A 22,708-nucleotide genomic window follows, 5' to 3' on the forward strand; every position below is an offset into this window, starting at 1 on the left:
TATACTGGTATCTGTTCATCATTAGTTGTTCATAAATAAGTGAAATAACCTTGTTATGTGCTATTAAAGTTGCCAGGGATAAACAGGATGAAAAAGGTTGGGAACCCCTGCTAGAGAGAGAGAGAGGGAGAGAGAGGAAAAGCACATATTACTTCGCTCCATAGATGCTGTCTCTCCCGCTGAGTTTGTGAGGAATTTTTGTCTACCTTTGATTTTTCCAGCATCTGCAGTTATTTCTTAATCAAGCACATATTACTAATAGTCAGGATGTGAGTGTCAGTCATTACATTTCAATGATTTGTAAATGCACATGGGACTGCATCAAATGCACTTAACACAATTACAGCAAAATAACTCAATTTCCATTGGTCTATAGGATAACATTTGTCTACTTAAGTTTGTTTATGTTGGTTAAATATTTGTTTTGTTGCATGTTAATATAGTTCAGGAGCACAAAGACTCCACATGAGTCTATCTTTGACATTCTGCATACCTGCAGTCATATGACGTAATTAAATATTTTCAGATAAACAGCATGAACTGAGTGCACAGTTCACCAGCAACAAATCATTCCTCTCTATGCTTCACATGTATTTTATTCATTTGTCTCAGTGAAAATAGGTCAATTTCTCAAGACTCTGTGGATTGAGCTTGAAATTGTTAATGGACAGAGAGGAATTTGAGCAGGAAATTCATGTTTACTCCTCTCTGCTTTCTGCGAGATGTAGATGTCTTTCTCCGCTTGGCCTCCCATTCCATCCTGCTAAGCCCATTCAAAGTCAGCCCACAAACTCCTGCTGCAGCAAGACTAACATTAGATAAATCTAAATGATGAGGAGTTCTGAACAAACAATGGGTGTAAATGGGATCCCAACAGTACCCCATCTAAGGGATCATTGGTGTCCAGAAAATGGTCAGTCAGAAGCCAAGCACTTGAATAACACAGTACTTAACATTATGCTTTAGATAACAGGTAAGAACAAAAAGCTACTTGTTGAAATTTGAGTGGTCTTCCTGGTTAGCTCTCTCGCCACCAATGAAAGTGACAAAATTGCAAATTTCTAGGCTTTGACCAGAGTCAGAGACAATATCTGGTCTACTTCCAGCAATGAAATTGCATTTTACTAGATATCTGATGTTGAGCAGAGGTTTAATAGAATGGTGAGGATGATTTGCAAGGATCTTTTGGAATGAATACTGATGCACAACAAAGGTTTCCTGAAGATAGACACAAAATGCGGGAATAACTCAGCGGGTCAGGCAGCATCTCTGGAGAGAAGGAATGGGTGACATTCGGGGTCGAGTCCCTTCTTCAGACTGATGTCAGGGGAGTGGGAAGACCATAGATAAGGAAGTGTATAGATAAGGAAGTGTAAGGTGTGAAGACCGGACAGGGGGAATGGAGATCAAGGCAAATGTAGAATAGATCATTGTTCGTTGGGAGAAGATACCAACAAAGCAGAGATACAATGTAGTCGGAGACAGTAAGACTGGTCGGAGAAGGTTTCCTGGATGATCTGTGACAATGTGGGGTACCAGTGCTAATGCAATAAGATAAGTGAAACACTGAAGTGCTTTTATTTGGCATTCACTTATTATTATAGTCCTTTTAACTTTCAGATATTTTTGAATGGAGAACTCATTTGGAATAAACATTCCACACTTAGTACAAACGTTTCACACTGTTCTATTTTATGCAGTTTGTGACCAGATTTTATGGAAAAAGCTGTGTAATTGGCTCATTTGTATCTTTGACAGACATCTTCTTTTGAATCGAACTGGCAATTATTTGAATCTTATAAGCTTCAGGAAATTGTTTTTTTGGGTATTTAAATAGATTAAGCTGTTGAACTCAGGAATAGATTTGAAAGCTCAAAAGAAACCCAATCTAGTTAGTTCGCATAGCTTCAAGATATGAGAAAAAAATAATTCTGTGCAAAGTTATTAACAAATCTTTCATATGGCATTAAAATTGTCTAATTTGCTTCCCAAAAATTACTTGTACAGTAACTGCAATAAAATTGCACCTACAATATAATCATAATACCTGCTGACCAATATTCAATCAAATTTGCTCTGTGAAGCCTTCTTTGCTTTAATGATCTAATCTCAGAAAAACTCCAGGAAACATAGATAATTGGCCTAATAACTAAAGTATACAGAAACTTTATATATTTTTTAACCCGGCTTCATATCAGAAATACATGTCAGTGAATATTTCTTAAACCAAATTCATAAGCCTCACTTATCTAATTGTACAAAATTCCTGGGTGTAAGGGATCAATAATTTGCCAAGACACAATATGAATCTCACTGAGGAACAAAATAAAATAAATAGGGTGGCACAGTGGTTCAGTGATAGAGTTGCTGCCTTACAGCACTAGAGACCCGGGTTCGATCCTGACTACGGATGCTGAATGTGTGGAGTTTGTACATTCTCCCCATGGCCTACGTCTGTTTTCTCTGCTATCTCCGTTTTACTCCCACACTCCAAAGATGTACAAGTTTGTAGGTTAATTGGCTTGGTATAATTGTAAATTGTCCCTATTGTGCGTAGGATAGTGTAGTATGTGGGGATCGCTGGTTGGTGCAGACTTGGTGGGCCAAAGGGCCTGTTTCCATTCTGCATCTCTAAACTGAACTAGATTAAAGAAACAAAAAGAGCAGACACTAAAGAATATTAGATCAAAATGCCAAAAAGTCAGAATGTAAATGTGAAAATCATGAAACTATGATGAAAATCCAAAACAGCCACAAAGTGTGAACACTCAGCAAGTCAGACAGCATCTATAGAATGTATGTGTGGATCAATATCAGCAACTTCATTCAAACAATAACCAACATCTGGAATAATTGAGATTACATTTGTAAAACAAAAACCTTTTTTACAGAAAATGGTTTGCCCTGATAGGAGACTTTTTTTGGGAATGGTTATACCTCAGTACCTTCCTAATTCACTCTTGGAACAGCTGGAAGTAGTTGACAATTTGAATATCAGCACAAGTGTTTTCATTCGTGATAAGTCTTGGAGGCATCTGGTGTCCTTACAGAGGAATTTGGCTTTTTTATTTTAAATTCCTCCTTCTGGAACTTCCTGTCCCTAAATACTGCTGGGAAACCAGAAACCATCTTTGAAGGTGGATCCAACACCGAGTGCACTGACCGGAACGGACTTTGAAAATGCAGCCAAAACTTGGCCACTGTTGCACACGGCCTAAGTGGACTATTTCTATGCATTTTGTAATAATCGGAAATTGTGCTTAGGTATGGCAATACTTGATTGACCTGCATGCTAAAATAAAATGTCACTGTGCGCATGCACACGTGACAATAAGGGACCATTGACAATAAAGGAACAATTATTGTCCATGGATCAAGATCACATATGCTACATGTATTACAAGTTGAGGTTTAATGCGTTGAATGTCTATTCTTACCTGCTTCAAACTTTTAACTTATGGTGACACATCACAGCCAATGCACCACCTAAGGCAACAAAGATGGCCTTCAAATAAGCTACTGAATTGTATGTTTGACAAATCCTAAAAATTGGATGAGTTTAAATGGCAGCTCTGAGCATCGGTGGAAGTTCTTTATCAGAATTGAAATATGTACAACTCGTATCACTGGCTCCCGGAAAGCCTTTACTGAGCCTGGTTGAGCCTAACAAAATCAATACCTTAGACTACCTTACATGCCCAATTATGTTCAAAAAGTGGTCCAATGTTAAAAACGAACAAGTAAATAATTGTTTTTTTCTGTGCGTTAAGGTCTGTCTCATCCATCACTTTACCTTTCTAGCTGTGTTTTGTGGGGATCCAGGAACACCAGCTCAAGGAAGGCGAGAAGACCAAGGATTTACATATAAATCTGCTGTTTTCTTCATCTGTAATCCACCACTGGTATTGGTAGGATCATCCCGAAGGCTTTGCCAGTCTGGTGGCATGTGGAGTGGAATCCAACCAACCTGTATAGGTAACTAATGTTTCCCTGTAAATAGATAATTCAGTGAGAGATTCACCTTGGAGAATTTATATGTTATCAAGGTTGTGATACCAGCAGAAGCAAATGTTCCACAAATAAAAAGCACTTTCCCATCTCATCTATAAATCTATTCAACTTTATTTAGTCTAGGAAGTGCACTGGAAACATTTACCAATTATTTCTATTGTTGAGTAACCAAGAGGTCCACACCAGAACCCAATATAATTTCTGTAGGAACAAGGAACTGCAGATGCTAGTTTACAACAACAAAAAAATGACAACAAGTGCTGGAGTAACTTAATGGGTCAGCCAACATCCCAGGAGAACATGGAAAATTGATGTTTTGGGTCGAGACCCTTCTTCAAATGGGAGAAGGGTCTGAGAAAGGATTCTGACCCTAAAACTTCATCTATCCTTGTTCTCCAGGAATACAGCCTGTCCCGGTGAGTTACTCCAGCACATTGTGTCTTTTGATTTATGATGATTCATGTTATGCCTTTCTATGCCCATCTCCCATGAAGAAGTGTAAAGGAAAGGACTGCAGATAATGGTTTACATCGAAAATAAAAGCAAAATGCTGGAGTAACTCAGCAGATCAGGCAGCATCCCTGGAGAAAAGGAATGGGTGACGTTTCAGGTGAAGAAGGGTCTCGACCCGAAATGTCACCTATTCCTTTTCTCCACAGATGCTGCCTGACTCGCTGAGTTATTCCGTGAAGAAGTGTCGAGTTATTCTTGATTTGCAAGTAGTGATTCTGACTCCCTATTAAATAATGAGGTTCTTCATCTTCATCGGATGTTTTCCTTAGAGGAATTATGTGAATAACCAGGATGCATTGAGGCAATATGTTGGCATTGAAATGCTCTGAACTGCATCCACAATCCACCTCATCTTTTAAGTTGCAGCACCCACAGTTTACCTGCAATCTTTAAATTTAGCAGACGAAAGGGCCTGTCCCACTTATGCGATTTTTTGGCAACTCCCAGCACCCGTCATAGTCGCAGCAGGTCGCCGGAAATTTTCAACATGTTGAAAATCCAGCGGCGACCAGAAAAATGTACGACTCTTTGGGCGACTACTCACGTCCATACAGGCGACATGTCGCAGGGGTGACGCCTGTATGGTCGTGAGTAGTCACCCAAAGAGTCGTACCTTTTTCTGGTCGCCGCTGGATTTTCAACATGTTGAACATTTTTGGCGACCTGCAATGATGACCTATGACGGGTGCCTGCAGTCGCTGAAAAAAATCGCGTAAGTGGGACAGGCCCTTAAGGAATAATTGTAAGCAGAATGTGCTGCATTTGACTCCTTGAATGTTTTTTATTCATTCAAATTTGGTGCAAGTTTTGATGCAGAATTAACATTATATTTGCTTCTCTTAAGATTCAACACACACCACCTGTGTTGATCCAGGTGTTCCCTTTTTTGGAATACAGAACAATTCCCAAGGTTACCAGGTGAGTTACCAGCTACACATACACCATTTCTCCAACAATATTCCCTGTATGTCATGCATTACAGTAAATTAAATTATATTCAGCGTTGATAAATTTGATAGAAAAGACTAATTTAGAAATTAAATCTCTCCAGTAAGACCTTATATATTGCAAGTTTCAGCTAAGGGTATATATTTTCAACATCTCATTTTGTATCAAAATTATAAAGTAAGATCAGCTTCTTAGTACATAAAAGTACATAGCTGAATGGGTGAAAGGAAAGTTACTGCCCTCCACAATGTAGCATTCGCCCACCACCAACAATCATTGTCTCAGTTCCACATTGCCTGGGAGTGATCTGGTACAGGCTGTACTTGTTTGCTGTATAGATCATGAACCCATTGGTGAGACCATGCACGGATCCAGGGTCTTGTGCAACACAATAGGGTTATCTCGATGGGCTAGACTAGACACTACTCAAAATAGTGTTGAATAAACTCATGAATATCGGCAGATCCATGTCTCAGCTTTGCCATTTATTTGAACTGCCATAATTTTTTTAACGTTTTGGGAGATTCTGAACATACAGAGGCATCCAAAAATGATTACAACTGATTTAAACAAGGGCTCAAAACTGAGTCACTTGTCGGACTTGCATATTTGGATGTACCAGACTTAATTGCATTTACCAGCAAGATTCATGTCAATATACTTGTTGAATAACTCAGGGTATTTCACATCCAAATTGTTCAGTTAATGATGAATTTAAGTCGCGGACCAAAATAACAAAATGTCAAGTATTTTCAACTGTTACTTCATCTTACTAAATTACGAGGAGAGATTTCTTCAAATCAAGGATATGAATATTATTTGCATGTTTATTATTAATTGTCCAAGGAAATTTTAAAAAAGTGATAGAAAAATGAAATAAACTTCCAGATCTTGTGATAAACTTGGATATCCTTTTTGACTCTCTACTATATTACCAGTTCTGCTGTCATGTACAAATGTACTCACAATGTTAACGGAATTGTCCAGCTGTTCAGGCAGCATTTTGCTGCCTCACTTACTGCGTGTTTCCACCATTTTCTGTTTAGGTGTGAATTGCCCATCTCAGATTATCCTTCCAAAACTGGCTGTCGAACATGTCTAAGCTTTGCAGCGTGCATGTGCCTCAGTGGTTATTTTTGTCAGTTTACTGTAAATGAGAGCTGTGTGGTGCCATGTCCACGGCCACTTGGGAGCTGATCCTATCGGTGTGGGAAGACAGTCAATTAATAGGTCACAATGCCCAGGGGATATTCCAGGAGCACATGCGTTTCTTTGGCAGTCGGGCAACATCATTGACTGCCAGCATTTTCTTTTGACTGAATTCAAGTTCTGAAACCCTAATGATTGAACTTGTATTTTGTGCATTATGTGTCCAGGCCTCTGCATGAGCTCCCCGAACAGAACCAGACTGGTACAGAACATACTGCTACGCCTTCATTTTGTTAAGCAAGATTTTGTACAGTTAAAAGGCTATGTCAAATGCATAATGGATCTTTTCATATAATGCACATTATGAATTGAAAGTGTTTAAGAAAGAACTGCAGATGCTGGAAAAAACAAAGGTAGACAAAAAAGCTTGAGAAACTCAGCGGGTGAGGTAGCATTTATGGAGCGAAGGAATAGGCGACGTTTTTGGTCGAGACCCTTCTTCAGACTGATGTCGGTGGGGGTGGGAAAAAGAAAGGAAGAGGTGGAGACAGTAGGCTGTGGGAGAGTCCTTGCTTTCTCCTTCCTTCCCCTCCCCAGCATACTCCTCTGCATTATGTTTGTTTGTTCCCTTTGAATATTTCTCTTACAAGTCACTATACAATTCTCCTTTGAAACCTTGGATTGATTCTGTTTCCACAATTCCTTCAAGTATTGAATTCTGTTCCATAAGTGCCATATTGTTTGGTCAAATTCAATCTCCTAATTTGAACAAATTCACTCTGTCTCCTCTATGTAATCCAATCCTGTTCTTGGACACCTCAATCAAATCAACTCTCCTCACACCAAGGAGATGAATCTCAGCATCTTTAGTCTGACCATGCAGTCTCTGATCCCTAGATTCTTCCAAACTCAAAACCCATACACCTCAACTTCACTGATGTATAGCTTCTTCTTCTTGCGTATGGCGTGCACAGCCTAGGCCAACTTGTTCTATTTGATCTTATTTGATGGTGCATGCCAGGTTGATTGCATTCGTCAAAACAGGGCAGACCACATGAAGGTTGCAATCTCCCACCCCAGTGTATATCTAAATACAAACCATTTACCACAGACAGTTATACAGCCTTATAGACTCTTGTGTTTCCCACCAAACATTTTATCCAGATTTTCCATTGCCAACTGCATTCCATTCCATTGCGAGTTAGATAGAGCTCTCGGGGCTAGTGGAATCAAGGGATATGGGGAGAAGGCAGGCACGGGTTATTGACTGGGGACGATCAGCCATGATCACAATGAATGGCGGTGCTGGCTCGAAGGGCCGAAGGGCCTCCCCTTGCCCCTATTTTCTATGTTTCTATGCAACTGCATTCTTACATCTCTTCAAATACTTCAGGTTTAAGTTGGTTCCCTGAGCACATCTCTCTGCCACTGGAAATAAATCCTTCAGTTTTCATAGTCCTGGAGTGATACAGTCTGGAAACAGGCCCTTTGGCTCAAGTTGCCCAGACCAGTCAACATGTCCCAGCTACACTAGTCCCACCTGTCTGTGGTCCATATCCCTCCCAGCTACACTAGTCAAACCTATCCACCATGTACCTGTCTAACTGTTTCATGAACGTTGTCATGTTCTTGTCGTCCGGCAATTCTATCATCCAAACTACACTGCTTTCCTTGTGAATACCAGCAATTCAACTGTGCTCTCTGTCCCCTCCCACTGCCTCACCCAGATATTCACTGTTCATCATGGCATCTTGTTTAGACTATATCTTTACCTGAGCAGCCTGTTGTCAGAGCAGACATACTTGTGCTTTGGTTTGAACACAAACACAGTGACTGATTTATCTGAGTGGTGCCTGTTTCCCACACTTGGCACTTGAAAGCCAAGAGTTTAGTTTAGTTAACCTACAAACCTGTTATCTTTGGAGAGTGGGAGGAAAACAGAGATCCTGGAGAAAACCCATGCAGGTCAATGGGAGAATATACAAACTCCGTACAGACAAGCACCCATGGTCAAGATTGATCCTGGGTCCCTGGCACTGTAAGGCAGCAACTCTACCTCTGTGCCACCTATGGTTCTTCTTTATCCTTAAGTTGATGGGAAGTGGTCTTACTGATTCAACCAACCAAGCCTGGCTGATGCAAGGCTCTTATGTGATGTAGTCAGGTAATGTGGGAGGACCCTGTCCATTAAACCGCTGGGGAAACCATTTACACATCGAAAGGATTGTGGTGGCATAGCGGTAGAGTTGATGCCTTACAGGAAAATGCAACGCCGGAGTCCTGGGTTCGATCCCGACTACGGGCGCAGTCTGTACAGAGTTTTACGTTCTCACCGTGACCTGCGTGGGTTTTCTGCGAGATCTTCAGTTTCCTCCCACATTCCAAAGACGTACAGGGTTGTAGGTTAATTGAATTGATTAATTGGCTTAATAAATGTAAAAATTATCCAGTATCAAATTGTCCAACTTCCTGGGGGACTGTTCGGAAGGTACAAGGAATAAGGTACAAGTACTTGTCCAGTTTAACATTTTGTCAAAGCTGTCAGAATTTTTAAATGCTTCTGAATGTCTCTGATATCTATAAACAAACATTAAAACATTTAAAATAATAATGAATGAAAATCACCTCAAACTACTACCTGTATATCTTCAATTTTTAAACACATCATTTAGCCCTTACATTTCTTCTCAGCAGCCACATACTCTCCATTCAGATGAATGTTTGCACATCCTGCCTCGTTTAACCTGGTGAAAGATCTATCGAGCTTCCCCAGTTTAAGCATTGGGGAATTATAGCATATGCCCATCCAACAGCAAGGTGCTCCTGCAGGAATCTTTGTAAAGGTTTGGACTTCCATACCTAGGTATGCTCATGCTGAAGTCCTACACATGCTATATATTGTAAGGATGCAGGGCAGGGTGGTGCAGTGGTAGCATTGCTGCCGAACAGCACTTGCCGCGCCGGAGACCGTTTCGATCCCGGCTACAGGTGCTGTCTGTACAGAGTTTCTACCTTCTTCCCGTGACCGCGTAGGTTTTTTCCAAGATCTTCGGTTTCCTCCCACACACCAAAGACGTACAGTTTGTAGGGTAATTGGCTTGGTACAAGTGTAAATTGTCTCGTGTGTGTGTCGGATAGTGTTGATGCGGGGGATCGCTGGTCGGTGAAGCCTCGGTGCACCGAAGTGCCTGTTTCCACACTGTATCTCAAAAAAAAATTGTTTTTAATTCTTACATTGCCATGCAATGGCCAGCAAAATCCCAACCATGGCTATAAGTTTTGTATCACAAAATGAAAATAATTTTGTTTTGACCACACAAACACAAATGAAAACTGGACAATTGTTTTGCTATGCGTTAAACTGCAAATCAATTGCTATTACTCCTGAGGGGAAACAGAACATTCAATGCACTGTGAGATTGTCATTAGATTGTTACCAGAATTAGAGGACTTTTGCGATAGATGATCTTTATTATAGGAAATTGCATGTATTTTCGGGAGGGAATCATTTTGGCACCAATTTTGTCCCAGATGAAAGTTAAACAGTGACAGAAAAAACTGCTGATGTTTCTCAAACAGTGTAAATCCTATTTAGAACCAGATTAATTCCAAGCAAGGATTTAGAATTAATTACTTGAGGCAATTAATTATTTTGTGATTCAAAGGAGTCTCATCCTTAAAAAAACCCTCATTGAAATACATATTTTTCTCTCATCCTGGAACAAGTAACAGTGGGAATAAAAGTCATGCGTTAATAGTTTTAATCTCATCTGAGGAATATTTTGAGAATACTGCAACAACTTATTACTAACTAGAGTCTGCTCTATGCATTTGCAATAAAACTGGTATACTTTTGACATTTAGTGGAGTTTTCAGATGTTTATCATTTGAACAATTGATATGCTGACTTTTTCACTTTTTTGACAGGTTGGAAGTACAGTGGGCTTCAAGTGCCAGAAAGGCTATCTTCTCCTTGGATCAAGTACACGCTCTTGTCTTGCCAATCTCACCTGGAGCGGTACTCAGCCTGAATGTATCTGTATGTTAACTTTTTATGTTTGTTTTTCACTTCAGCATTCAGTAGAATTTGTTCTTACTCTGCACTCTTGTGACTTAATTATTTGCTAACATAAAATGTTATTTAATGACCCATTTTATCTGATAAACATGGTGAGCGCCCATCTTAGATGATAATAATTCACCCCTTCTGTAATTTGATGTTTACCTAGAGAAGGTGAATCAAGGACCAGAGGACATAGATCTAAGGTGAAGGGGAAAAGATTTAAGGAATCTGAGACGTAACCTTTTCACACAAAGGGTGGTGGGTGTATGGAACATGCTGCCAGAGGAGGTTGTTGAGGCTGGGACTATCACGATGTTTTAGAAACAGTTAGACAGGCACATTAATAGGGCAGGTTTAAAGAGATATGGACTAAATGCGGGTAGGTGGGACTAGTGTAGCATGGACATGTTTGCCAGTGTGGGCAAGTTGGGCAGATAGGCCTGTTTCCACGCTGCATCACTATGAATCTATGACTCTAATTGAAAAATTGTCAGAGGAACAAGCAGCAAAAAGGATAGAATTGTGAAAAGGGTGCAATTTTCCAAATGCCAAGCACCTTCTTTAGAGCTGAAATGTTTTGAGGTTCCATTCATGAAAAGAAGTAAAAAGGCCACAGCATTTCCACTTCTACATTTCCCTCCACCATCTGCCCCCCCCCCCCCCCCCCCCCCCCCATATCTCACTGACCTCCTCTCCCCCTACCAACCCTCACGGTCCCTCAGATCTACATCAGCCGGTCTCCTCTCCATCCACAAGTCCAACCTCCGCAGTTTTGGGGACAGAGCCTTCTCCAGGGCAGCTCCCAGGCTCTGGAACTCCCTCCCCCAACTGATCCGCAATTCCGTGTCCCTCACCATCTTCCAGTCCCGCCTCAAGACCCATCTCTTCACCTCTGCCTATCCTTAGCCCCACGTCCCCCTCCCCTTTTCATATGCGCATTAATTGCCTCATATTGTGTCTTGTATTGAATTCTGTCTTTACTTTGTGTACTAGTCATGTCTCTACTATTTATTTAATTTCCCTTACATATTTTTCCTCTACCTGCTAAATATTTGTAAGGTGGCCTTGAGACTCTTGAAAGGCGCCCATAAATAAAATTTATTATTATTATTATTACATGCACCAGTGGCTAATCCACCTGCTTCCATTCATTGGAATCATCCAGAGATACGTTCAGTCTGTGCAGAGGGATTGTTTCAACAATTTAAACCCCAGAAATATAAGTAGGTGTAAGTCATCTTCAGACTAAATGGAGGCTGAGGATGCTTTACCAGAATAAGACCAAATGGAAATGATTGCGAAAAATCTAATTTCTTCTCAAATGGCATATAAATTTAGCAGACTAGCTGGAGATGTTGATTGCAATTATGTTCAGTAAGTTGAAAATGTCAGACGTGTGCACTATTATTAGTGAAGCCTTTCAGTCATAATCTGTACTGAACTGTTCTCTGCTCTAGTTGATCAAATCAGGTTGAAATTGTTGATTAAAGGACAAACTTTAAGATTACAGAGTACTGTGTATATCTTCCCATATGATCCTAATAATAGATTTTCTTTATGCATTCATTATCCACCCCAAAGTTTATAAATGTATAATTCTAATCTTTTTTAAAGCGCACCATTGCAGACAACCAGAGACTCCTCCCCATGTGAATGTGGGATCCATTGATCTGCCTTCACTTGGATACACTCTAATATACACGTGCCAGTCTGGTTTCTACCTTGCTGGAGGATCAGAGCATCGGACATGCAGGCCTGATGGAAACTGGTCGGGAAAGCAGCCTCTTTGTTATGGTAAGCACTTGACAAAGTATATTTGCTACTTTGGCAGCTTTTCTTACAAATAGAACCAGAAAGTAATACTTGTGCCTTCAAGTGCTGTGCCACTTGATCTAAAATGTAACTGCAAAAACAAAATTCAATGCACTTTGTTTCTGTTGTCCTGTCCTGTGTAATTGTGTCAATTGTTATGTAAATTGTCAAGTGCTTCAGTAATTCAACACCCTTAGTTGTCAGTGTCAATGTGCCACACTATGTCAAGTGGTAGCTTGAGGATTGAAGCCGCTGTAATTATGTCACATGTTGCTGCTATATTCATCCTGTTTTCTCACGCTTTTTAGTTACATTTTTTATGATGTACAGGGTCAGAGAAAAACGATCAGGTTTGGTCATAATGGTATACAATACAATGACAAATAATGTCACCATAACTTGAGTCCACAGTCAGAGCCAACTCCTTGAGAGAGATAAACGTACTCCATTTATCCCAACAAGATTGGTTCGTTATCATGGTTTGTACCTTCAAGACTGTGATTGTGTAAATGCCGTCTCCAATTCACTATATTGTGGAGCTTTCATTAATACTGAGTGTTAAAAAGAAAATAGCTTAATACAGATTTCTTTTTAAAATATGCAATATCATAAACCATTGCGATTTAGATTACAAATGAGTAAAATAGGTAAGACAGCTATCACCACCACTGCCTCTGAAAGTGAAATGTTACAGTACCTCACATTTCGCTTGGGCAGCTTACACCCCAGCGGCATGAACATTGACTTCCCTTACTTCAAGTAACCTTTCCTTTCCCTCTTTCTCCATCTTTCCCCCTTCACAATTTTCAGACCATTCTTAATGTCTCTGACTACATTTTATCTGTTAGCTTTGTTGATAGCTTCTCCCAAATAACAATGATCTATTCTACATATTCCTTGAGCTTCATACCCTTTTTGCCCTATTTTCATACCTTACACTTCCTTATCTATACACTTCCTTATCAATGTACCTCCCTCTCCCCTGACATCAGTCTGAAGAAGGGTCTCGACCCGAAACGTCACCCATTCCTTCTCTCCAGAGATGCTGCCTGTCCCGCTGAGTTGCTCTAGCATTTTGTGTCTATCTTCATGTTTCCACCTTTAAGCATAATTGGTTCTGATGCTTTGTTCTTTGTCCTGTTGTCAGGGATCATTAATAAGAAGTGAATAGAATACATTAAGGAATAGGGCATATTCTGAGAATAGAATAGAATACGTTTATTGTCATTGCACAAACGTCTGTGCAACAAAATTCCATTGCAACTCCTTTGGTGTGTACAAAAAAGACACAGGATAAAAAATTTAAAAAGAACAAAACACAACAGCCAATGACTCACATATACACAAGATCAGTAAAGAAAATAATAAATAGATATTAAAAACATTTTAAAAGAATATTGTGCATTATCTTGCACCCCAAATTATTTTGTGCTTCCCCCAGTGTTCTCTGTTAAAGTTAAGTTATTTTATCGCACATGGGTAGAAACTATTTTTTTAGTCTACCGGTGCGAGCCTTCAGAGACTTGTATCACCTCAGAGGGTAGCAGAGTGAAAAGGTGGTTGGCAGGGTGGGATGTGTCCTGCTTGATGTTTGTGGCCCGGCGCAAGCATCGGGCCCTGTAAATGTCATCCAGGGAGAGCAGTTGAGCGTTTGTGATGCTCTGTGCAGTTTTAATAACTCTCTGCAGCGCCCTCCTCTCAGCCACAGTGCAGCTAGCAAACCACACCAGGATGCCATAGGAGAAGGACAGCAGCAGCGGCTGTGAAATGTTTGCTCTCCGCAGAGACCTCAGGAAATTCAGCCGCTGCTGTGACTTCTTCATGAGAGTGACAGTGTTCATTGTCCATTTGAGGTCCTGGGAGATGTATATTCCCAGGAACTTAAAGTCAGTGACTCTCTCCACCATGTCTCCTTTGATGTAGAGAAATGTTATTTATGGATTTCTTTTTGCAAAAGGTTAAGAAATATTTTTGTTGGTGACTGCAATTAGTTCTAAATAGTGAAACAAAGGGTTAGCGGTAGAATTCAGACCAATGGATCCATGGAATCCTTTGTTTCTTTGATGGGTTTAAATCTAGCTTGGAGTGAGCATATCAGTCTTCATATTGCTATTCTACAAGTGATTTGTGTTTGAACTATTTCAATGTGACATTAGGCAATGTAAAATAGGCAATGACCCAGTGCATATTAAGTATAAATTGTAATATCACTTTAACAAGAGCATGAGAATAGGTTGCATCAATATTGCTCTCACAGGAGGAAGGTCCATTGGAGAAAGAGGGATTAATTTTGGAAGATTTAAGCTCCACTGACAACACCAAGGAAATCACTATCCATCTGGGAATGCTTAGCAGTGAATAATAAAATAATCCAGAGTTTCATATAAATTTTCATTTGAAAGCTTAACAGTTTGTGCAGCTCTAAGTGAAAGTAGCCCAAGTGCAACATTGCTGGCAAATGTAATCAGCAAAGTGAGAATGGTGTCAAGCCACCCAGTTACTTTCACCTGCATTAAGGTTGGAACATGCAGCACTGGACTGCAAACACTTTGGACAGTTCTTGCAAGACATTCTGCATGATGTCCAAAATATTCTTGCTATCCCAAGTTACATAAATTAAGAAAAAGCCTTCCATTTCACCAGGACGATTCCTTGTACAGTACATCATGGCTTCCCAAATGAGATTCATTGATTGAATACAACATGGAAACAGTCCCTTCGACACGCTGAACCTGCACAACCATGAATCATCCATTGGCACCAGCTTTAGGTCATCCCACTTTCGCATCCACTCGCTACACACTATGGACAATTTACAGAGGCCAATTAACTGACAAGCCCGCACGCCTTTGCGATGTTGGAGGAAACTGGAGTACCTGCAGGAAATCCGTGCGGTCGCAAGGAGAATGTGCAAACTCCACACAGAGAGCAGCTTAAGTCAGGATCAAACTTAAATCGCTGGCGCAGTGAGGCAGTATATTTACCGGCCGTACCACTGTGTCCCTCCCTCACAGGATCTTCCTAACCATCTAACGAAAGTTCATACGATCAGATCATAAGTGGTAGGAGTAGAATTAGACCATTCGGCCCATTACTCCACCATGGCTGATCTATCTCTCCCTCCTAACCCCATTCTCCTGCCTTCTCCCCATAACCTCTGACACCCGTACAAACCAAGAATCTATCTATCTCTGCCTTAAATATATCAACTGACCTGGCCTCCACAGCCTTCTGTGGCAGAGATTTCCACAGATTCACCACCTTCTGATGAAATACATTTCTCCTCATCTCCTTCCTAAAAGAAAGTCCTTTAATTCTGAAGCTATAATCTCTAGTCCTAGACTCTCTCAAGTCCTTGACACTCCAAGTCTCAAGGTCTTGTGAAATTTCTCCTTTACACCCTTCGCTGTCCACCAATCATCCCCAGCAAAGATGGTTTAAAATGAAATCCAGGTTGGCTCTTCATGCCTCGATCTCCATATTCCAAACCAGCTTGATTCAGATACTAATTCCATGGACTCAGTAACATCAGAGCCACAATGTTGCTCTGAATATTTGATCTTCTCTATTTTAATCTGTGCAACTGTCCATTTCATTGTTTTCAGATAATTATGCAGCTCCTTGTAAAGAAGATAATTTGCATGACATTATGTTTACTGAGAATCCGTTTCACATATCCATAATTCTTATCAGGATGTTTCTTAGCTCTTATCTTGCTCGAGGCTTATTCATTTTCTGTTTTGTTCAACCAGTTTTTGTTATAGTGACTGCAGAAGTGGATATGTGAGACGGTTTTGCATTGTACATCACGTTTCAGGATTAGGAAGCTTCATGTGTTAGAGATGCAATTCACTGAATGACAGGATGCTGCTAATGAAATCAATTTTCAACCGTTCTTTTCCCTAGCCAGGTCCTTCCCACCAGAAGAGCATATAAAAAAAATCAAGTATGCTCTGGTTTAAAGGGTCAGACAATCTTAGCATCATATTTGAAATGCAGGATGTATTGATCCTGTTGTGTACTTGAAGTTTATATACTCGTGGCTACGTTCTCCTGAGCCATGTATGTATGCATTGAAATTCTTAAGGTAAAATAAACTAAAAAATTACCAAAAAAAGCAAAATTGGGTCATGCAATGCATATCTTAAGCCTGTTCTGCTTTAGAATATCATAATCAGGTGATGTATTTTGGAAGTCGAGCTGTTGATAAGTTACAGAAATACAAGGAACTGCAATTGGCGGTTTACAAGAAAAGCACCAAGTGCTGGAATAACTCAGCAGGTCTGGCAACATGGGCTCCATGGTCTCCAGAGATGCTATCTGACAGACTGAGTTCCTCCAGCAATTTGTGTATTTGGCTGATAAATTACATTGTGTTCACATTTATTCACAGCCTTCATCACAACCTTATTCAAAAATAAAATGTAAGGAAACACTAATGTTACTGTACATATGAGGGAAACACCTGCACTCTCCTTTATGTCCTTTGGCAAAAGCAGAAGGCTTTACCCTGCACCTTCAGCAACAGACTGGTTCCACCAAGATGCAGCACAGAATGCCACAGCAGATTCTTCTTCCCTGTGGCTATCAAACAGTACAACTCCTCTCCCTTCTGTCATGGGGTAGATTGAGACTGACTACCCCCCCCCCCCCCCCCCCCCCCCCCCCCCCCCCCCCCCCCCACCTCCTCAATCTTTACACACCCCCAATGCCTTTCCACTCATCACTTTAATTTCATGTTTCATGTATATTGTGTTTTCTATGACTGTTGGGAAATTAGTTTCCTGCCTGGGGTAAATATATTTCTATCGTATCGTATCTACTCAAGTCCCATCTGCCCATGGAGGCATACTCAGGCTATGCATGATCTGTGCAAGTGTCTACATTCCTGTTTAGTACAGTCCAACTTTAATGGTTGTGAAGAAAATTGAGCATCTTAACATAAATCTCAGTTTGCTAGTATATCTGACTGCAAAGATGCACCCTGGCTACTTTTACTTAAAACTGAAAACACTGTTAAACTTTCCAGTAAAATGTAGTATGTGTGCTGTCGTTTGACTGAATCCAGCACTTCAGAGACCGTGGCATGATATTTTCTCAGGTACTACATTCATCCGCTCAACGTTATAGAGAATGCAGCTTGTCTTGTGAGCCATAAACCATTAAAATGTGTGCAGAGTGTTACTTCTTCAAGTTATATTTATAATTGCATTTACTTTCCTACAGTGTGATTAGTTGCAAATCTAAAAGTAATCTAGAATACCATATTTTTTTCAATCATCTGTGAATGATCTACAGAATGTGGGTTTCGTATTCATGGCAAATGCCCCATTTTTCTTTATTTATTTTTATGATACATTGAAAGGAATATCACATTAGGGGCTTATTCTTAATTCAGTTCTACTGCTCTCTGCTTCTGACCCCCTTGGCAAATGAGATTTTTCTTTATAATCAGACCATTTCCTCCCTCAATCACTTCCTGGCTTATTCATGGTATGTCCAATCCACAGGAAGAAAGCCGGCTGAGACAGGCAACCTTTCCCTTCCTTGGTGTATTGAGTTTGCTTCTTTGAAGCCTTTGACATTGATGCCATCAACACATCAGTTAAAAACCACCCCCACCTTCCCTATTGTCATGAAGTTATAGTTGGAAATTTGTGGACTATATTAATGACAGAAATCGATATATGTTGGCATAATGGAGAATCCACGGGACCTGGAGCTGGTGCAGGAGAAAGGACTGAGGTAAAAGATGAAACACAACATCATTCAGTTTAGGTACAGTGAAAAGCTTTTGTTGTGTGCTATCCAGTCAGCGGAAAGACAATACATGATTACAATCGAGCCATTTACAGGGTATAGTGTACATGATAAAGAAATAACATGTTAAGGAAATAGCGCAAGGTAAAGTCCGATCAAAGATAGATCGAGAGTCACCAATTAGTTAGATAGTAGTTCAGGACTGATCTCTACTTGTGGTATGATGATTCAGTTGCCTGATAACAGCTGGAAAGAAACTGTCCCTGAATCTAGAGATTTGCGTTTTCTCACTTCTATACCTTTTGCCCGATGGGAGAGGGGAGAAGAGGGAGTGGCCAGGGTGTGACTTGTCCTTGATTTTGCTGCTGGCCTTCCCGAGGCAGCGTGAAGTATAAATAGAGTCACTAGAGGGGAGGTTGGTTTGCGTGATGATCTGGGCTGCGTCCACAATTTGCTGCAATTTCTTGGTGGTCTTGGATGGAGCTGTTCCCAAACCAAGCCACGATGCATTCTGATATTCATTCACAGAGCAAGCACAAAAGAATGAATGGCCAGCACCTCTTCTATTTCTTATGTTTTTAAGTCATTGGATAAAATGTTGCCATCCAGGGAAATCTGTGGATCGTTGCAAAATAATGAGTGCTGATTCTTGAATTCTTGAAAACAGCAATGGTGATTTCATTGGTATCTGTAGGACGGTATTATTGAATTGGCTTGAAATGATATATCATATTAAAGCTTCTTCTATGATAAATATATAACTTGATTCTATGTAACTCCTTTCAATGTGCCCCATAATACTTCATAATCAATGCATTCATTGCTGCTTCAATATAGCCAAACACAGCAAAAATTATGAAGAGCAGTACCCAACAATGTGTTATGTTCAGAAATTATGTTTCAGAGATGTCGGTTAAGAGATACATATCAGCAAGATTTCTACAGACATTTCTGTCCCCTTAAATTGTGATAGAATATATTACATCCACCAGACAAGTCCTATCAAAGATAGTCTGAGAGTCACCAATAAGTAACAGAATATATTACATCCACCAGGGAGACAAGCAACTCATTCAAAGATCACCACTCTTGCATACTTACAATTTTGAAACTCAAGAGTGAACATGTGTCCAAAATTTCAAACTAATACTTGAAAACAAAGCTTCTGGTTCAGAGGCAAAAACTATTACAACTTTCCTCTGGTCAACGACCAAGAAGCCTTCAGTTTTTTCAAGAAAAATTGACAATCGGAGGGATAATCATATTTTCAACTGAGCTATAAATGCTTACGTAAGGGCTCTAAGAGAAATGTTCAAATGCCTTGAAACTCATTGCAGCTGTATTTTCCGCCAGTTCCCCCACCATTCCAGGAACTTAAAATGAAATTATTTTCTTCAACTCAATTATACAATGCACTCAGAACCTCCAAGGATTATCCATTTGCACAGATGGGAAAATAATCTAATAAAACAATGTTCTCCACGTAAAACAATAACATCTTCTATCTACACAGATGCGGCATGACCCCTCATGTCCTCACAAATCTTCTCTGCACTCTTTTCAGCTTATTGACATCCTTCCTAGAGCAGAATGACCAAAATTGAACACAATATTCCAAATTGTGGCCTCATCACTGTCTTGTATAACTCTAACATAACGTTCCAATTCCTATGACAAAAAATGCTGGAGTAACTCAGTGGGTCAGGCACCATCTCAGGAGAAAATGGATAAGTAACGTTTAGTGTCTGATGACCCCCTTCATCACACTGAAGAAGAGTCCTGACCTGAAACATTTGTTGTATTTTTTTCTCCAGAGATTCTGCCTGGACCACTGAGTTGCTCCAGCATTTTGTGTCGATCTTTGGTATAGACCAATATCTGCAGTTCCTTTTCATTATATTACCTCCCAACTACTGTACTCAATGCCCTGAATGGTGAAAGCCAATGTACCACAGAATTTCTGTGATGGCAATTTTACGGAACTATTTTAGGGAACCTGTCCACCTGAATTCCTCTGCTCCACAACACTCTCCAGAGCCCTCCCATTCACCGTGAAGGTCCTGCCCTGGTTTGATTTCCCAAAATGCAACATCTGCATTAAACTCCATGAGCCAATCCTCAGCCCATGTGTCCAACTGATCAAGAGCCTGTTGTAATTTTTAAAAACCATCTTCAATACCAACCACTTTAGTGTCATCTTCCAACTTACTAATCATGCCTTGTATATTCTCATCTACATCGTTGATATAACCCACAAACAGCAATTGGCCCAGCACCGATCCATGAGGCACACCACTACTAGTCAAAGGCCTCCAGACCAAAAACACACTTTCACCATCACCCCCTGCTTCCTTCCATGAAGCCAATTCTTTATCCGGTTAGTTCACTCTCCCTGGGTTGCATGCGATCTAACCTTCCAGGGCAGCCTACCATATGAAACCTTATCAAGTGTCTTGCTGGAAGTCCAGATAGACCACGTCTAAGGTCTTGCCCTCATCAACCTTTTGGATTACATCTTCAAAAAACTCAATTAAATTTGTAAGACCCAACCTCCCGGGTACAAAGACATGCTATCTCTAATCATCCTCTGTCTATCCAAATACATATATATCTTATCAATCAGAATCCTCTCCAGTAACTTACCTACCACAGATGTTAGGTTTATTTGAATTATTTTTTTCCGAATAACACTGCCTTCAGCGATTTGATAGATCAGAATCTTCAATGAATTTGATTGATCCCTTTGTGAAATGAAACACTTGTGAAAGCCCGGCTCTCTCCTGGTTTTGATAGGTATACACAGAAGCATACTTCATACAATTGTGCAGAGAATTCCAGTCAGTATCATTCATGGTGATGGATTCATTAATCTGGTGTTTCGCCAGTTAGAATATCTGCCATTTATGTTTGTGCAAGTTGTTGCAACTGTACTTTTAATGCCAATTTTGCAATAATAATAATCATAAAAATATTAGTAGTAATAGTCACACTTCATGTGATCTAAAATTATGTGGCATGAATAGGATACCTTACAGACTAAAGTTTATAAGTGACCTCCAGCTCATCATATACAGTGAGTGAGGCAACACTGAACACTAACGAGAATAAATGAATGATCACAGATCAGTGCCAAGTCTGGCCTAGTCTTCATGATTTGTTGCAACTCTGCTATATTTCTGGTAATTTATAGAAAACTATATACCTTGTTTGATTACCTTCAGATAAAGCAACCAGACAGTAGATATACAATTTCTTTTTATTTAAAGGTGAGTCTTTAACTGTGAAAAGTAGAGCTTGTTGATTATTGCATGATCAGTTTAAGAATAAAGGGTAGGCCATTTAGGACTGAGATGACAAAAAACTTTTTCACCCAGAGAGTTGTGAATCTGTGGAATTCACTGCTGCAGAAGGCAGTGGAGGCCAATTCACTGGATGTTTTCAAAAGAAAGTTAGGGCTAATGGAATCAAGGGATATGGGGAGAAAGCAGGAACTGGTACTGATTCTGGATGATCAGCCATGATCGTAATGAATGGCGGTGCTGGCTCGATGGGCCAAATGGCCTACTCCCGCACCTATTTTCTATGTTTCTATGATTGAAATGTTTAGGTTCCCATATAAACCAATTCCTTCTCAACAGTTAATGCCTGACATTTGTTCCCAGTTGCTCTGAACAGGAACTTTGCATTATTTGATCTAAAGTGTCTTAAACATCTGCAACATCTCCCACTGAAATCATCTTTGTCAGATTCCACATGTACAGAGCTATAAAACAGCCTGCAGCAACATACTGTCATATTTCTCCCTGGAGAGGAATAGATCTTAAACTTTATGACTTCCTCATAAACTCAGGCCCACATTATTTATTGGCAGACTCATTGCCTGCAGTCTCGTCTCTATAGTCTGAAGTTTGTCTTAATTATTTCTATTATTAACAGTTACTTTTTTATTATTGGCCTTGTTTAGCAGACACAAGACCCAGTGGAAGACCAATAGGAACAGTGAAGGAAATAACAAGTAGCAAACTCTCAGGTGAGTTTACAACAGAAATGCCACAAAGCATTTTAATACTTTGTTTAGGTGGTGAGTCAAATCTAATTCTGTTTTTTTTTTTCTCATTGATGGCAGTTCCACCCAATGTCTTTGCTCAGAATTCTCTCTGGAAAGGGTCATACGAATATCTCGGCAAGAGACAGCCAGTCATGTTAACAATTAACAGCTTTAATCTGTCCACAAGTCAAGTCAAGGCAACACTTTTAGATCAGAGTGGAGTCGAGCTCAGAATGACTGGTAAGTGGTGAACTAACATGGAGGCCTTCTGGTTAACTATAAATGTTGTACATTAAAATTGAACTTTTCTTATATTCTTTCCCGACAATGGAAACTTTATTGAACTATTCCTCATGAGATCAGGATCAAAACTGTTCTCTACAAAATAAATAAAGTTCTCTTTT

General features: G+C 40.0%; 1 protein-coding gene across 1 annotated transcript in view; it reads left to right on the top strand.

Annotated features, from left to right (window-relative positions):
* The window catches only part of csmd2 (CUB and Sushi multiple domains 2), a 577,487-nt gene that overhangs the window by 517,028 nt on the left and 37,751 nt on the right, over positions 1 to 22,708 (top strand). The window contains 6 exon segments of the mRNA XM_055656152.1: positions 3,802 to 3,975; positions 5,369 to 5,442; positions 10,549 to 10,660; positions 12,299 to 12,478; positions 22,221 to 22,286; positions 22,383 to 22,544. Coding sequence (XP_055512127.1) covers positions 3,802 to 3,975; positions 5,369 to 5,442; positions 10,549 to 10,660; positions 12,299 to 12,478; positions 22,221 to 22,286; positions 22,383 to 22,544 — 768 coding nt within the window.

This window comes from Leucoraja erinacea, chromosome 26 (genome assembly GCF_028641065.1).
Source record: "Leucoraja erinacea ecotype New England chromosome 26, Leri_hhj_1, whole genome shotgun sequence".
Classification (NCBI taxonomy): Eukaryota; Metazoa; Chordata; class Chondrichthyes; order Rajiformes; family Rajidae; genus Leucoraja; species Leucoraja erinaceus.